Source organism: Phascolarctos cinereus, unplaced genomic scaffold (genome assembly GCF_003287225.1).
Source record: "Phascolarctos cinereus isolate Bilbo 61053 unplaced genomic scaffold, phaCin_HiC Scaffold_9;HRSCAF=440, whole genome shotgun sequence".
NCBI classification, from domain to species: Eukaryota; Metazoa; Chordata; class Mammalia; order Diprotodontia; family Phascolarctidae; genus Phascolarctos; species Phascolarctos cinereus.
The window spans coordinates 106,334,269-106,353,812 of record NW_027556402.1 but is presented as its reverse complement, the minus strand read 5'-3'; the positions used below and the strand labels follow the sequence as shown (position 1 = coordinate 106,353,812).

The window sequence follows — 19,544 nt, the reverse complement described above, 5'->3', positions numbered from 1 at the left end:
CCCTCTTTGGTTGTTCAGTTACATATGGCTTATTCATTTTATTTTCCTAAGATTATAACATTTTCTACTATTAGTCTTAATATTTTATATTTTTATAGATATTCATCCATTTCATTTTATTTCATTCGGTTTTGCTAGAAGAGAGAGAACTCCAGCAGGTATCTGGATAACATACATACCTAGATAATGGAAGGCCTCCATGACTCTATGTCAAGTGTGTGATCTGTTTCCCAAACTCCTCAGCTATTTCTTCTTTCCATTGTTCTCTAATATATTCCAATGACAAAAACCCTTTGTTTCTCTCCAATCTGATCTTCATCCAAATACTTTCAGTTCTTCACAGGAGCCAATCAGAGGCTTCATCACAGCAAGTATGTGGTCAAATTTCCTCCCTTAAATTAGGACCTTTAGTTCTTGTTTGCTCTTTATGCTTGGGCATTCCTGGGTAAATTTACATGAGGCTATCGTTTTGGCTACTGGTTCCTTTCTTTTTTTATTCTTCCCTTTTTGAGGTTACTTGCTATAATGACAAGAGACAGAAAGGCTGATGTATGAATCCCTACTATATCCTTATGTCTTTGCCCCTCTAAGTCTTATAAATATGACTAAGGCTCATAATGATTAGGAGACTTGCTAATCATCACACAAGTGTCAAAAGTGAGATTCTGCATGCAGCCTTCACACAGAGACACAAATTATGTCTCGGTGTCAGGAAAATATTTAACAATTGCAGCTGTTCCAAAGTGGAGATATATGCCTAGAAAGACACTAGCTCCCCAATTTGGAGGCTTCAAGTAGAATCTAGATGACTACTTATCTACTATGTTAACACTGGGGGTTCCTTTTTCATGTATGTATTGTATTTGACCACTAAGGTCTCGTCCAACTGTCATATTCTGTGATCCTGTCCTCTGGCCGCTACCAAGTCTTATTGATTCTAACTCCATAATCACTTCTGGAATCTGCATTCTCCACTGGACTTCCACAGCTATCACCACAGTTCAAATTTTAAGTTTCACATGGCTAATCAAAAATAAAATAATTCAGTAGTCTTTTCCATCATAATTGCAACATATTTTTTGAACAGCCCAACAGGAACACAACAAGCACAAAAATCCTAAGACAAGAGCTGTCATTAAAGTGACCTGAAAGATACATCATTTCTACCATGACTGGAACTGCCCCTTACTCTCACAAACTAATTTTATTTTGTGACATGGAATGGGGCATTAAAAGCTTCACTTGGCATACTCTTAATGCAATATGAGTAATTGGGAGGACAATGAAGAAAAGTTATCCCTCATAATAACTTGAAAGGCGCTGTATTTGTCTTTCACTCTAAGAATATAAAAAAAGATGGCTGAAGTGCTAACATTTATGATGAGACGACTGAGGAATAGTGCTCACAGTGCTGGAGAAGATGCTACACAGTACCCAGAAGAACCAGAATGGGGGAGAGAATACATTAACCTTGGACTAAGAAAGACATTTTACATCTAGATTAAAGGTAAATTCTATACAAATTGGTTGATAGTCAAGTTATAGTAATCTTCAAGTGCTTAAACTATCAAGAACATTTCAATAGTGCTTTCACTTGATGTCACATCAGCATTCCCTTTGCAACACATCTACTACAAGCTTTAGTAAATTCTACAAGGGATAAAGGCCATCAAGAAATATAATCAAAAATTTATTTCAAATACTCCTTTGATGAAAGTGAAATAGGGGATCATATCATAGGGGGAAAAAAAGACATGTAGCAGTAGTGATCCATATAGAAAGATTAATAAAATAACATTCAATGCAGAAAATACACTATAAATATGTTATGCAAATAAACACATTTTAGATTAAGAAAATTAAAACATGCATATTCAGAGATTAGTGATACTGAAAACAATTACAACTAGAAAAGTTACAAGGAAAAGTTACACCAGAAATATTGCCTTGTGGGATAGAACTTCTAATTTATTTTTCTCTGAGTGAATATACATTGTATATGTATGTTTATTTACAACAAACATTTATAGGTTTCATTTCCCAAATGAAACCCCTATACATTTAATATTATTTTCAGGAAAAATATATATCCTGTAGTTACAATGATCCTTTCCAATAACCTTTAAATTGCTATCAGTTCAGTGAAGTAGATTTTTTTCACTAATCAATGTAGAGGCCCTGATTTCAATAAAGGTGATAAAAGTTTCTCTAACCCTTAAGAGCTACAAGCTCTCAACAGATGATCATCATTAGGCTACTACCAAGGCTAAACACTCAAGACTGTATAACTGTCTCTTATTAGTACATGGTCAGTCTGTCTAGCAACTCCAGCCCACCAGCCATATGGCAGCTGCTGCCCTCTGAGGTCCAAAGTCAAGTCTTTAGGGAATCTCAAAGTCTGCCACAAAAAAAGCAAGAACTATCCATTAAAGAACATTTCAGAAGACACTTGAAAGATTTCCATTAGAAGTATATAGAACATCTAATTATTTCTCTAAAATTTTTAAGGCCCTAACATAATTAAGTACACTGAAATTACTTTTATTAAAAAAAAAAACCTACTGCTTTTAAATTTGAGGAGAGACACATTCACTTGTGTCTTCCTTTCCTTCTCCGTCTAACCTCACATGTTCTCTCCAGTCACACATAAAAGAAACTAACATATCAGTTAATAAGTCAAAATTTAAACAGATGTCAGACATTAAACATAGATTTCAAATTTAACATCTATTTTCTGTAAACTGCTTGAAAATAACTTTTCAGATTAAAACCTTTTTATAAGACTAAAATACTTTTCATAATATTTAAGTTACAAATATTCTTTATTATCAGGTAAGTACCTGTATGCACACTTCATTCAAGATTTACTCATGCTTTATCTTCTAAATATTTCTAGCCATACTTATTTCCACTCAAAAAACAAATATGTAAGAAAATATGAATAGGTAAAAGTTATACTAAAATATTACTCACTGCAGAAGATATTAAGCAGTGTGTGATGGAAAATACCAAAGTGATTTAAAAAAAAAAGCTGCAAGTGTTGATGCTAAAAAAAAAAGTTTAAGATAAAGGATCTTAAGAAATAATTAACTGCCAAGAAATTTTTCAAATTTAGCTCAAAAAATTCCTACATCCAACTTTGAACTGCCTAGATTTCTGAAAAACAAAAACTATAAATACCTTTAAAATGAAAACTGTTACCATTTTAACTGTTTGATGAACTAGGTATTTTTACAGTTGAGAGGGAAAAGCTATAATAAATGTTCTAATACTGTTGCTTTTTAGGTTCATAACAAAAAAAAATTCACCCTTGTAAGATATTTATTATAGTAACAAATCTTTATAAAGTGTTATATAAAATTCATTAGTTCACCTTAATCAATTCTGGGATCCACATATACATTCACTTCTGACAATCTAATTCCAAAAAGCAATTACAATCTCAGCTCTTATGTAAAAAGACAACAGAAAGCAACTATGTTAAATGGGTAAAAAGAATGAAAATCTAAAGAAAACAGATTAGGAATGATTTATATGAATTCCTAGTGCTGAAGTTAATTACAACTAACCCAATAAAATAGTGCCTTTATTATTGTACAGCAAGTAATAGCTCTAGATGTAAAAAACAGAACTCCTTCTGCTGACTTGCATGCTCAATCCCACAGCACACTACATTAAGAATTAAACATGTAGTAAATAAGCCATACAGAAAACAGCAGTTTTTAACTAAAAGCAGAAGACTCCCCTGCTGTTTAACCATTTGGGGTCTTCCACTCTCAACAGTGAATGCAGTAAACTGATACTATGTTCTTATGAAGCGATTGCCTAAAGTTAAAATTGCAACAAAAATTTCATAGAATGAGAGAATATCAGAATTATAACACCCTTAAGAAATCTTTTAGTTCACAAATGTCATTTAAAAATTAAGGAAACTAAACTTCAGACAGGTACAATAAGTGATTTGGGAATTTTATTTCATTATTCAAAATTTTACATCACTTAACCAGATATAAGAATGAAATAGAATAAGCACAGGAAAATGCTCTTTTCAAGTGCTTATAAGAGCTAATTCCGGTTTTCAAAAAGGCCAAGGACAGATTGAGAGAGGAAGCTTCTGACACATGATCACAACTAATCTTTAGAATAACATAACAGATTATTTTAAAATTTCCAGTTCTTTTATATCCCTCCAGCTACTCACCCCACTCCCCAAATCCCAATCAACCATATACTCACTGCCTAGCACAATTTATTACATTCAAATGCAACATCTCAATGGGTAATAATAGCAATTGGAATTTTTGACCAATGATACAAGGCTTCCTGATGCTTCCAGTGAAGAGAAGAGTCTGCAGCCACTCAAAAAAGATGTCTGAAGTCAAGTATTCATCACCAGATCCAGAAGTTGTAATGTCACCAAAAATATCAGAGGAATGTAAGCAAACAAAAACACATGTGTTTACAGATCTATTTTTATAGGCTCTGTGACGGAAAGATGCATGATTACATCACTATGAAAGTGGGGAACACAAATTAGACATCAAACAACTTCTTACTAAGAAGTATCAAGCTACCTCTAAAACAAAATTTTGCAACTTCCTTTGTGAATGCAAGCTCTTTGAGTACAAGCTTCATTTTTGTCTCCTTGAAGCAGAAAAACATCTTACATAGAGTAGACTCCTGATAACAGCACTTTGTTCTCATAGTTCTGAATAATTATAATTTGTCCCTTTACAAATAATTTAAGCTTTAAATTGTGATAGGTGATTGTCATATAAAAGTATATAAATATAAAACAGTAAATATAAATAGTATGAATATAAATATATTTATACACATATACATATAAATAGTAAAAATTCTAGCCACTTAACAAAATGGTTAATATGTTGTTGCTATTATCTCTTTTTAAAGCTCCACTTACAGAAAACTTAAGATATCAACATCTTATAAATTCACTATCATATTTAATTACTGCACTGCAAAGATCATAATTCCTACTTTTAAGAGTAGATATGATTTAAGATGAATATATAGATGGCTTATATACTCACATGCAAATCGATAAGCATCACATTAATCAAATAGGTCTGCCGAGTCTTGTTTGTCTAAACAACTATTGCCAAAATTGTAACAAAGTTCTCAGGTGAGAGGAACACATTTGGAGGAGGTAGGCCAGAATGAGGTAAATCTAGCAAAAGACTTTCTCTGTTAGGGTTTCTGCCATAACTCGACATTGACAATTTATTTATCAAGAAGGGAAGAAACTAATAACTCAAGCAGAACACAACTTACATAAATGTACTGATAACAATATCAAGTTAGCAAACATAGATAATACGATGCTCAAGTGCAAACACTTTATCTATTTCCTCCAATATTATGCAGAGCTATGCTCTGCACAAGCTACTCAACTAGCACACTAAATTATAATTTTCATTAAAGTCAGAAATAGAATCTCACCTGTAGAAATAAAATAAAAGGTACTTCAAATCTTTAGAGCTTGAAGGTATATGGGGTTGAACAGCTTGAGTTCTACAGAAAGAGCCTCAAGATCAACTGTCTAGTCCTATCCCTTAATTTGTCTGAGGTCACAAAGGTCATAAGTGCCAGAAAGAGAATCTGAACTCAAGTCTTCTGACTACAAATCCAGCATATTTTGCAGAAAACCTAAAAGCACCAATCTCTAAGTTGGAAAATATGTTTGAGTCTTAGATCTGCCAAAGACCAGCTTGGGGATGTTTGGAAAATCACCTGCCTTCTCCAACCCTCAACTTTCTTCTCTGAAAATGAATGTAAAAATATTTATATCCTATATGTCAAAGGATTGTTAAGGAAATCATTTTGTAAAACAATAAGTATTATAAATGTGAGAAATATCGTTATCCTTAATAATGACAGCCACAATGTTATCAAATCACTTCAAAAAAGAAAAAAAAACATCAAGTAATTGCACATTATGTCAAGAATTTAAATTGTTAACTTTTTTAAAGAAAATCTACATCTCTGGGAATGTTAATATGATAACCTGATATCATCAACTCTCTAAGAGCTATCCTGGTTTTTTACTTTGAGTTTTAGGAATTTATTTTGCTTTGCAAAGGGCATAATGCTAACCTATAAGGCCAGGAAGATCATAATGTACTAAGAGTTATGTAGCTGAACTAGTGATGGCAGCTAATCCCACACATTTCTAACACCCAGAGAAGTAATAATGGTACTGGCCAATGTTAAATAAGATATCAAATAACCATCATAGCAGACACAACTTGCCTGGCAAGCAGTATAAAACTGCCAAAAACTTTTCCATTTATCCTGCTCTCTAATTCCTATTTGACTATCCACCCTTTCTCACCTTCACAAATAAATTTGCATTAATCGATTTACAACCTTCTCCCTCATGCACGTCAACTTTAGAAGATCATATGCTAATATAATCCTACTGGACACACTTATAAGTCTTCAGATAAAGAAGATATAATTTACATGGATATGTCTTTCTCTATAAATAGCACATACTGACTCAACAAGCATTTATTAAGAATCTCTGCAGGTGCTCTGCTAGCTCCTAGAGACCCAAAGGAAAAAAAAAAATAACACAGAACACTTGAAACAGCTCCTTCCCTCAAAAAAATTCCAAATTTTGTTAAGGAAAAGCAACATGAACACAGATGAGAAAAAACAAAATACATAAAAAGTAAATACAAAGTTGTTTAATGGGGGAAAGCAGTAACTAGTGTAAAGAGGATAGGTCTCAGAAGATGCCACTTAAGTTGAGCCTTTAAGGAAGGTAATAATAGAGAAGCTACAAAAAGTTTTTTCTCCTATATTTGGTGATATTGCTTACATTTTTAAAATAAATATTCCCAGAAAAACTGTCAAAATAGCAATGCTATTGATCTTAATTTATCAAATGCTAACTGTAAGATGAAACTGTAAAGTCAAAAACTTTTATACTCCCTTATAATATCGGGAAATGGAATACATAATGAGTTATATCTCCAATCAGCATTTAAGTACAGCCATCAGTCAACATCTGAGTACACATTACACGTAAATATACTGTTCCATAGCAGATACTGAAGGGAACAAATGAGTAACTAGTCCTAGTCAAATTTACAATAAAATAAAAATAATAGGAACACACACACACACACACACACACACACACACACACACCCCTGCATGTGTGTATGTATAAAATAATAAACCAGCAATAAGAAGGCTTTGAAAACCAAAGAGTTTTAAACTTCAATGAATGAAATATTTCATTTCTCATAATAAATACTAAGGTACAGGTTTTAGATCTGACCTTGCTGTTACAGATCACTTAGTCCAACTCCCTCAATTTACACATGAAAAAACTGAGTTCTACAGAGGGAGAAACATTCCAAGGTCACAGAGGTACTAGCAGAATCAGAATTCACCCAATAGCCTCTGACTCCAAAAGCAATGCTTTTTACAACATAACAAACTAGCCACTTTCTACTAAAATGAGTAGAGATTATAAACAAAAAGAGCTTACTATAGAACATATGAGTGGGGGGGAAGGGGTCTTGAATTAAGCACCCTATTTAAAGTATACCTTGATAACAACCGCTCTATACCTTGATATTATCAGATGAAAACAGTTCTACTGATTCAATCAATCAATTAAAGGCTTACAACTTTTAAAAGTCCTTAATAGAAAGAAACTGACACTCAGAAGACAGGTTAATACTAACTTTGCCAAGTTTGCAGAGCCAAGATCTGAATGAATGTCCTCTGACTTCTTTGTTCCTTTCACTGAATTGCATTACTGTAATAAAAAATAATCACTCTCCCTATTCTAATACGCTGTGATCCTAAACATTTTGCCCTAAGACAACAGCATCATCTTCTATCCATTACCTTTTAATTTTACTAAGCCTCACCAAAAAATCCCATATACTTTCCACACCTTACAATTTCCTCCTAGCCTATCTATGATTTTCTGAGTGTAGATGATTGATTCAATGCAATGTCTAAAAAAAATGCAACAGAAAAAGTCAAGAAAAATCAACAGGGATATGTATACAGATTCCTCCAGTTGCAATTACTGTAAAGCCAAAAAGAAATGTTTGCATTCGCTGAACATTCCAGTGTCCTGTATCCCTCCCATTTGCTAAACCTTTTTCATAGTTCCAAGTTAAACAGAGTAGTTGTAAAGCAGCAGGGTGCCAAATTAAAGCCCACTTTATTTTCAGAGGTCTCCACACTCCTAGGCTGACTTCCTGTCAGGAAGAGTTCCATTTCACTGCATAGCCCAATCAGCAGGAAACTTAACAGAATTAAGTGCCAGTTGATATTACTTTGTTTTGCATTTACCACCCATGAGAATATTGTTCAAAGATCTAGTTATAGAGTCAGCATGGTATCATCCTTCTGACTAGACTGCCAAGCCACGGGGTGTGTTCCCCATTCCACCAAATTCCCCTTAAATGGTTGTGTTTTTGAAGTCCTAGTGCGCTGGTGAAGCAACAGGATGCCTTGTATTTCAGAAGAGATATTACATGTGAAGTTAAGTTACAATCATTTTAACCTTAAAATGAGGGAATTCCACTAAATATTATAGAAAGATTTTTCTCATAAGCTTTCATCTAAACTCAGTTAAAGGAGTTTTTAAAATCATCATCCTAACAAAAATGTCCCAACAAAAATAAAAGTCCTTTTATTTTATGTGATAAACTGAATTTTTTAAATTAAGGCTTTTCTTTAAGGGAGGAAGAAAGAGCTTAGTATCTTGAGTAGAAATCAACAATGAAGAATAGTCAAGTGTCTAGGTTTTCTATATTATTCAAACTTGATCCAATTTAAGCAAATTCAGTAAATATTTTTGCCAAATCACTATAGGATAAAGAGCTATCAATTGCATGGATTTCAGCTTACTCTTTAAAGTTACAGAGTGATCTAAGATCTCCCACATCCAATTTCTATTCTTCAGGCTTTAAACATTATTTTCAAAGCCCTACTCTCAAGCAGGACATAAAAAACCAACACTACATATCCAACCCATGCTTCAAAAACCTTTATTTTACTCTATAAAAGATACTGTTTCTGTTTCACACAAAATGTTTTTTAAGGTCAAAATTAAATTAACAGTGCTTTTTTGCAATATGGTACAGAATGATTATAATGGATGTATCTGTGTTCCCAGCTTTTATCTATTATAACAGTAACATTCACAGAAGCTCTAAGGAAAAAACTAGGAGATTACTCCTACTATGGTACTGGCAGGCAGAAATGAACAGTAATTTTTTTTTTACCTAATATCTACCAGCAGTGAATCAAAGGGCTCAACAATGTATTCTTATTGATTTTTTCTCTAACCAAAAGGTCATGGGCACTGACACTTCCAAAGCAAAAGTAAGTCCAATATATGTAAATTAAGATCCTTGCAATGCTCAAAATATGACCTACCAAGAAACTACAGTCTCTAAAACTGGGGGGGGGGGGGGAAGCAGGTATATTCTTCCAGAATTAAGGAAACAATATGAAAGTAATGAAATCTTAGCCTGGGTAGGATTGAGTACATGAGATCCAAATTAGAACAAAACAATATGATGGATAAAAGAAGGATGGCTATCTGAGGGAACGCATGCTTTTCTCACTAAAACCACTCTGGAGTAAAATGACATGACAATACTTTTAATTCTGTAAATTGTTTTTAAAATTATTCACTGTGGGAGAAACTTTTAAGGCAATAGGAAAAAGGTGAGTACAGTATAAATATACTTTTATATCATTATCTAAGACTAACGTAAGGAAGATGGAGGAAAACATCTTTTGGTAAACATATTTTTATTAAAATGAAGAGATTCAAAATATTCAGAACTGTCTGCCACTAATTTTTTGAGAAGATGATTATAATAAAGTGTCACAGCATGTTTGTGAACAAAAGTGATGGTGTTTAAAAATCACTACCTGCAATTTTTAAATTTACATAAAGGTTAGAAGTTTCTGTGCAATACATATGAATTTAAAATGGAAAATAGTTTTACCTTCTAATACTACTCAAGGTGATATATTTCTGAAAATAATATTTTTGGTTTTACATCATTTATATTTCTTTCTATATCTCTCTTTCCCTGGCCCTATCCAGAAAGTAATCCCTTATAAACAGAGAATATTTTAAGACCTGAAGAAGGGGGAGGAAATCAGCAAAACCAATCAACACAATGAAAGAGGTTAATTTTATGTACAATGTTACACACCTACATATTCTAACATCCAAAGGAAGTACTAGGTGGCAGCAGTACCTTCATATTGCTCCTATGGGGCCAACCTTGTTCATTTCAGTTTTCAACATTCAGGTTCAATAGTTTCTTGTTGCTGTTTGTCCAACTGCCATTTCTTATAAGAAAATAATATTAATTAAATTCATGCACCATAATTTATTCAGCTATTCCCCAATTAGAAAGGTATCAACTACATTTCCATTTCTTTGATATTCCAAAAAGAATTATGAATATTTCAGTACACATGAATCATTTCTTTCTGCATTTGACCTCCTTGGTGTGAATACTACAATGGTATGGACATTTTTGTCACTTTATTAGCAATTATACTATCTACTTTATATAGCTCTTTAAATTATGTTAATGAGAATAGTATTTCTTTATTTGAACTATGTATTACAGATATTATGATTCAGTACTTCCAGCATTAAGTTCATGAGAGTGAGAGTTGACAGGTAGATGGGCAAAGTCCTCTACTGATATATGCATGATGTCAAAAAGCGTATCTTTACTTGGGCAGTTCAGAAGAGTGTATATGATGACATAATGTTACCACTCTAATGGGAGAGAAACAAGTGTTCCTTCAGAACGTTAATGTCTTCAAAGGATGCTGAGTAGAACAATAAAATATAGATTATTATATTGGATTATTTCTGTTCTGAGGGTTTCAAGGGAGAAAGAGAAGGGAAGGTAAAGAGGGTATACTAATGAAAAAGAGATGAAGGATACGGAAAACCCTATTTCTCAGAAGTGGAGCATATGAGAAGCAAACAAACATGGAGGAAGAGGTGAGGGGAGCAGACATCAAATAGACTTCACTCTTAATGAAAACAAAGACAGGCTTAAAACACATAGTCTTAGGTGGAAATACATTAAAACAGAAGTCAGTGAGCAGAATCATGACAACAATTTATACAAGGACCACATGGGGGGGGGGAAGGAACTTTGCATTACCTAAGAATTCTTATCAAAGGATTCAGCAACCATGTGACCAGAAGATCTATGATAAAGGCATGTTACCCATTTTGTTATTTATTTCTTGATAGAGAAATAAAGAACTCAAGGTACAGGAAGTAGACATAGCAATTCTGAGAATTCCTTTTGCTTGATTTGTTACATGTTTGTTTATCTTTCCCCTTTCTCTTGGCTTTCAATTGGCAGGGTGGGTATAAATGTGAACCAAGAACTGCCAGAAGAGCAGGCTGATTTTCAAAGAGGCAGAGGAACTACAGACCAAACTGCCAACATTCCCTGAATACACAGAAAGCAAGGGAGTTCCAGAAAAACATCTACTTCTGCTTCATTGACTACATTAAAGCATATAACTATGGATCATAACAAAATGTAGCAAGTCCTCAAAGAGATGGGAGTACCAGATCATCTTACTTGTCTCCTAAGGAACATGTATGTAGGCCAAGAAGCAACAGTTGGAACTGAACATGGAGAACAACTGATTGGTTTAAGATTGGAAAAGGAATACAACAAGGCTCCATATTGTTACCTTATTTATTTAATTTGTACACAGAGCACTTATATGCAAAATGCTAGGTTGGATGAATCAAAAACCAGAATTAAGATCACTGACAGAAAAATCAACAATCTCAAATATGCAAATGATACCACTCTGATAGCAGAAAATGAATAGGAACTAAGAAGCCTCTTTCTTGATGAGGAGGCTGTAAAAGCTGACTTGAAGCTTAACATTAAAAAAATCTAAAATATTGGCAATTGGTCCTATTACTTCCTGTCAAACAAAGAAAGAAGAAATGGAAGCAGTGTCAGATTTTACATTCTTGGGCTCAAAGGTCACTGCAGACAGTGACTACAGCCATGAAATTAAAAGACACTTGCTCCTTGGAAGGAAAGCTATGGCAAATCTGGACAGCTTACTAAAAAGCAGAGACATCACCTTGCCAACAAAGGTCCACACAGGCAAAGTTATGATTTTTCTAATACCAGTGTATGGCTGTGAGAGTAGGGTTGTAAGGAAAGTTGAGTGCCACAGAACTGATGCTGTAGAATTGGGATGCTAGAGAAGGCTTTTGAGAGTCCCTTGGACAGCAAGGAGATCAAATCAGCCAATACTTAAGGAAAGTGATTAAGGCCATTCACTGAAAGGTCAAATACTGAAGCTAAGGTTACATGCTTTGGCCATATAATGAAAATACAAGACTCACTGGAAAAGACCCTGATGTTGGGAAATAATGAAGGCAAAAGAAAAAGCAGATGGCAGAGGATGAGGTGGATGGATAGTATCAAACAACAAACATGTGCTTAGACAGATTTGGGGAGACAGGGGAGGATAAAAAGGCCTGGCATGTTATAATAGTCCATGGGCTCACAAAAACTTTAGACATGACTAAACAACTGAACAACAGCGGAGGGGTAAGTCATAGAGATGATAGGGCAATTACCATTAGTGACATAAAAATGTGGGGGGGTGTAACTTTTTTTTTTAAACTGCACAGAAAGTAACAGAAATTGAGAAGGAAGCACAGACTAACCTGATAGTTGTGAAAGTAATATATTGAATTTAGTATATATTTTTCCATTTTAAAAGCAAGTAACAGAAGCAAAAAAATATTTCATATAAAATACTCTTTTCCTGTTCTGCTAAATATATATGTATCCGTTTTACTTCTAATTTCATTCAGAAATCAACAAGCATTTGTTAAATATCTATAATTATAAAGCACTGCATTAAAGCAGTGAGGATACAAAAGTGAAACAGACCCTGCCCTCAGGTAGCGTATAGTTTAATGGGAGGGACAATTTATATACATGTATTGGCAAAATGAATACTAGGTAGTTTTGGGAGGGGTACAGGAGGAGCTGGAAAAATCAGGAAAGTTGTCTTTTGGAAGATGGCACTTAAGTCAAGTCTTGAAGGAAATTAGGTATTCCAAGAGATGGAAGAAAGGAGAGAGTATGTTCCAGACATGAGGGACAGAGCTAAGTCACTGGATACAGAAGACAGATGAGTACAGAATACAGAAGATATTATTTAATTTATACAACAATTAGCAATCCTTATGAGTCATGCAAAATTGGAAAGGAGATTAGAATCTTAATGATGCTAAAGTCAACAAGATAAATTATGAATTTTTGTTGGGAATATAATTATATCATCAGAAGTGCATCTGGGCTAGTACGCTAATAGGAAATCAAGGGTTACACTTGTGCCAGTCAAACCTTGCGTGTATATGTGTTAAATCTAAAAAGGTACTCAGAATCTAGTGACCCAGGTCCTGCTTGTGCTGAGGAAATAGGATAGAAGAGCCTTGACTGAAATCAGAACATAATCTTGAGGCTTACAACAATATAGCAGCCCAATCTTTGATACTTAATGCCAATGAAATGTATATACTCCAGGGCATGGGATTATCCCCAATTGTTTATAGTAGTGTTAAACAGTATCTTCCACTTGTTTCCTTTTAAAATGAAGTACAAGTTCTAAGTGATACAGAAATAATGTTTATCCTTAGCTATCTTAATTTAAAGTTTTTTTTTAAATTTTTGGAAGCATAATTGAATGAAAAGTATTTTAATGCCTCATTCAATTAGCAGTCACTGTAGTACTAATTGAAATAATCCATACTGAAGCACTCCTTATACCTATATGTAAAAAAGACCATTGTGTGAATCATTTATCTTATGTATCAACATTAGTTACTAACAACAAGTAGTAGAGAAAATTACAAAAACAACAAATCAAATTAACATACACTCTGATACTTGGTCACTTCACGACAAAGGTAGGAAGAAATTAAAGATGGTAAGAGATACATAGGAAAATATAGTTCTGGTAAAAGAAATTAGAGAGGCTAACGACTTTACACAGAAGCCTTAAGATTCTCTATCATGAACACTTTTTAAGAAAACATTAATTGGCAGGCCCTGGACATGGTAGCCACCAAACAACTCAATAAAGAATAAAATAAGTTATATTTTAACAGACGAAAAAAGTTGTATTGAGATTGCAATGATCCCCAAGTCATCTGTCTGTATATAGTTAGATAAAAAAAATTAATATCATAATTTGTTTAAAAAAAAAAAGAATAACATTAAGAAAAAGATGTGTAGAACAACTGAAATGATTTTAAACTGATTAATTTAAACAAATAAATTTAAGAAAGAGAAATAAAAAAGAAAAATGGCATCAAATAAATGATAATAATTTTAGCCAGAAGTTAAACTCAATGTAAAAAGCCACAGCAAAGAAAGCAAGAGCCCCGAAAGTGACCAATCAACAAATATCTGATTTACTTGTTGCTAGCAAAAGCAACAAGTTGGAATATAAATTTGGCTCTAAAAATGGAAGATGGAAAATTACCTAATTAAGCAAAAAGCAACGGAAGGTAAAGCCAGTTTAAACAGATGACAAGATAGCCAACTAAGCAAAGTTAACTCAAGGACAATCAAGGCTGAAAATGTAAAGGACTACAAATGGAGGAAAAATGGACACAACAATTTTAACAATCTATTTTATCCCTCAAGAATAGTGGAACCACTGCCTCTGAACATCACAGTCCTTAAGGTGTTTACCAAGCAAGTAAAAGTGGAACTAGAGAGAATGTAGAAAAGGAACCCAAATGACACCAAGTACATAAGATCTGTACTAGAGGCAATTACAATGGGGAGGAAATTTAATATGAAGGTATTTTAAGGGAGGAGAAGATGCCAAAAGCATGGAAACAATCTCAGACCTCTCTGACAACCCCAAAAAAGTGACCAAGGGAACATCAACAGCTGCTAAAATACATATATTTTCTGGTTCCCATGATCAATAAGCCTGCCATGAGTATGATAACAAAATGGTTATCACTAGGCATAACATTCAATTAAGAAAGAAGTATACTCATTAAATACACAGGAGGTGCTTTCTCATTCTCAGTGAATGAATGAATCAAACAAATGTGGGGAGAGGGTGGAGGAAGAACTAAGAAAAAGTAGATTACATCCACCAATCTCCTCCTGAAAGCGATCCCCGAAGGAAAACTCCTAGGAATATTGCAGCTAAATGCCAGAGTTTCCAAGTCAAGAAGAAAATATTGCAAGCAGCCAGAAAGAAACAATTCAAGTATTGTGGAAACACAATCAGGATAACATAAGATTTCGCAGCTTCTACATTAAGGGATCAGAGGGCTTGGAATATGATATTCTGGAGGGCAAAGGAGATAGGATTACAACCAAGAATCACCTACCCAACAAAACTGAGTATAATCCTTCAGGGAAAAAAAATGGACATTCAGTGAAATAGAGGACTTTCAAGCATTCCTGATGCAAAGACCAGAGCTGAACAGAAAATCTGACTTTCAAATACAAGACTCAAGAGAAGCATGAAGAGGTAAACAGGAAAAGAGAAATCATAAGGGACTTATTCAGGTTGAACTGTTTACATTCCTGCATGGAAAGATGATATTTATAACTCATGAGACCTTTGTCAGTATTAGGTAGTTGGAGGGAAAAAATTATATGTATTATAGATAGATAAATAGATAGATGGATGGATGGATGGATGGATGGCACAGGGTGAGTTGAAGATGAAGGGGTGATGATATCTGGAGAATAAAACTAAAGGGTGAGAGAGTATTATACTGGGAAAAGAGAAAAGGAGAGGTAGAATGGGGTAAATTATCTCACGTAAAATAGAGAAAGGGTTTTACAGTGCAGGGGAAACAGGAGAAGGTGAGAGGAAATGAGTGAATCTTATTCTCATTGGATTTGACTCAAGGAGAGAATAACATACACACTCAACTGGGTATGGAAATCTATCTTACCCTACAAGAAAACAAGGAAGGAAGGGGCAAGAGAGCAGGGCGATGATAGAGAGGGGAAAGTAGATTAGGGGAGGGGTAATCAGAAGCAAACACTTCAAGGAGGGACAGGGTCAAAAGACAGAATAAAATAAACGGGGGCGAGGGAAACAGTTATTTTTTCACAACATGACTACTATGGAAGTGTTTTGCATGACTACATATGTATAACCTGTATCAAATTGCTTGCTTTCTCAATGAGGGTGGATGGGGAGGGAGGAAGGGAGAAAATTTGGCACCCAAAGTTTTAAAAACACACATTTTTTAAAAATGCTTTCACATGCAACTGGGAAATAAAAAATACAAGAAATGGGGTACAGAAATCTATCCTGCTCTACAGGAAAATAGAAGGGGAAGGGGATAACAGGTGGGGGAAATAGAAGGGAGGGCAGATTGGGGAAGGGGTATTCAGAATGCATGCTGTCTTATGGTGGGGGAAGGAACGAGATGGGGAGAAAATCTGGAACTCAAAATCTTTGTGGAAGTGAATTTGAAAACTAAAAATAAATTAATTAATTAATGAAATCGGGGGGGGGGGGAGAACCTAGCCTATAGCTCACAAATGTTCAGATTCCTTAAGAGTCTGCCCAGTATGGTGGATCTTTAATAAACCTTGTCTCTGGCTGAAAGAAGGCTTGGGTCATTTGGGGAGGACCCACATGTTCTGATTTTGGAGTCCCAGCACCCTAAACCTGTAGAACTCATCATAGGGAGCCTTTGAAGATGTTTGGTTTTGTTTTTCCATGGAAGATTTTTGAATTGAGGTGTCGGACTAATTAGTGATTTGGAAATGATAACTGTCAGCTGAGTAGAAGAGGATCCCAAAGAGCCTTTATCAGAAGAATATCATAAAGTAAACTTCTCAACCTTGCAATCAAACAAGACAAAAATCCTATTTGCCTCTTCAACTCATTATTGGCCTTTAATGTGTGTGTGTGTGTGTGTGTGTTTTACACACACACACACACACACATATGCATATACATATGTGTGCATGCATATACACAGGGTATCCCATTTGGCTATCCTAAATGGCAGATCTGACTTCTGTCACTCCTGACTCATAATAATAATAGAAAGTATCATCCGCACCCAGAGAAAGAACTATGGAGTCTCAATGCATATCAAAGCATACCATTTTCTTTTTTTCTTTCTTGTGGTTTTTCCCTTTGTTCTCATTCTTCTTTCATAACATGTCTCATGTGGAAATATGTGTAATATAATTGTATGTGTATAGCCTATGTCAGATTGCATGCTGTCTCCTTAGGAAGGGGAGAGGGGGAAAATTTGGAACTCAAAATCTTGTAAAAGTGAATGCTGAAAACTAAAAATAAATTAATTTAAAGAAAAAAAAGAAAAAACAGATTACATATGAATTTAATAAATATAATAAAAATAGCTTTGCTTTACTAATAAATGTTTAAAAATGCACAGTAGGTAACAACTGTTAACAGCTCAAGTTTACATAGTACTTTAAGACTTTTGTCTTCACAAAAGTCCTTGGAAATAGATAGTACAAATGTTATTTCTGCATCTTCCAGATGAGGAAACATGAGCAAAACATTTAAAAAACTTACCTATGGTCACATACTAGTAAATGTCAGAGTGGTGATTCAAATACAGGTCATCCTCTCATTTCAATTTCAATGTTCACTCTGCTACAAATAGACACTTAAAACTTACTTGAAATCGTAAGTATAGTACTGCCTTTTGAAAAAAATAATAATAGTTCTGGCCTAACAAACACATTGAGCATTAACTTGAGAACAATTTTATTTCTAGTTTCCAAGTATTTATTTTATTCTCCCTAAGACACAGTGATAGTTTTCCATTTCTTGGAATTTCTCTAATGTACAAGTTCTCAAACTTTCTGGTCTGAGAATCCCTAATAAAAAGAATCTTGGGGATCCCTAGGGTACACAGACAACACTTTGAGAACCACTACTCTAATGCAATCATGTTATAACACCTACGCAAAAAATTTCTGAAAAATTCAACAAGCACAATTGCACCAGAAAAATGGCTACATCTTTGCTAATTATCATTAAAGACAATTTCAATGAATATCATTAAAGATTTTTCAAGTTCTACACTACAGGAACTTCTGTAAAACAATCTCACAAATTAAGCTGCCACAAAAGCTTGATGTTATTTTATATTAAGCTACTCTAACTACAACAGATTCCTGATGGAACTCCATTGCTTTAATAGGTGACATGAAGGCATAACATGAGATAATATATACAAGAGCACTTTCCATCCCTAAAGTGTTATGTAAAAGTCAAGTCGTTGTTGTAATCATTGTCGTTCTTAAATAAGCACGAGCTTGCAAGCAAAAGGCAGCAGTTAACATTATGCTCTACTCAGAAAATGACAGGCATTGGAAGTCTAACTTTCATTTTGTGTTGAGGAAAATAAAATGGCATTAATGATATCTACTGATATTAAAAGGGTCAAAAAAGTAAAAGAAAAAACAAGCACTAAATACCATGTATTCAGAAACAATCAATGGAAAGAATCAGAGGATTGTACATTTAGAGATGGAAGGGATCAGTGAGGTCATTCATTGAACTTTCTACTTTTATGGTTAAAGAAGTTAACACCCAGTAAAATGGAGTAACTTGCCCAAGAACACACAAATAAGTAAAGGGGGTAAAATTTGGACCGTAATCCTAAAACTTCAAATGGAGTGACCTCTTCATGGTGCCACACTGCATCAGGAAAAGAGGAGGATCATGAGAAGATAAGAAAAGGGATTAAATAAGAAAAAACACTGAATTATAAAGACAGAATATGAGTTCAGGTATAAGAGATTCAAGCACAAAAGAGAAACTAAGCTGAGGAAGAACTGTTGCTATCTGATTACATTTTAGATTAACATAATTTTTAAATTATTTAGAAATTTCATATTTAAAAGACAGAAAAAATGTATAATGTGTAAATATGTGTGTGTATATAAGATTCCATACCATTATCTCAAGGAAACACGTTTCAAAATTGCAAACCTAATATATTTTGATAACATTCAATTTTAAAACACCAGAATAAAACAATACTTTATTATAACTTTTGCTGGTTTAATTACTCAGACAGGACACCAGGCCAGACTATACAGTGCTTCTAGTTTTTCTATACACTGTATGCATTTTTGATAAATGGGAAAAGAATAGATGACCTGGCAGAAGGCTCAGACAATAACATGTGATTTACAGGACATGAATGCAGCTACTATAAGATTTATCTGACAGCCCTCTCCGATAGTGGACTGTTGAGTATCCGATGGAATGATTTCTAGTCTGGAAAGTCTACTACTGAGTAGCCATACACATTATTTATTTATTAGATGTTTTGGGTTGAAACCATTTTTAAATGATGCACTTCACAATGCACAGCCATAAATTTGGCTTTAAACCCGAGAAGGGAGGTAGTGTTATTGGAATGTATGTCAGACTGAATTAGGATGAGCAATGCA

General features: G+C 34.1%; 1 protein-coding gene across 4 annotated transcripts in view; it reads right to left on the bottom strand.

Moving 5' to 3' along the window:
* Positions 1-19,544, bottom strand: part of LRBA (LPS responsive beige-like anchor protein) — a 760,465-nt gene that overhangs the window by 472,732 nt on the left and 268,189 nt on the right. The window contains exon 1 of one of the 4 annotated variants that reach the window (XM_020994030.2): positions 10,278-10,298. The exons of the other annotated variants lie outside the window; for them this stretch is intronic. Coding sequence (XP_020849689.1) covers positions 10,278-10,283 — 6 coding nt within the window. The 5' untranslated portion in view covers positions 10,284-10,298. Of the gene's footprint in view, positions 1-10,277; positions 10,299-19,544 lie in introns of those variants that run through there. 4 annotated transcript variants of the gene reach the window in all.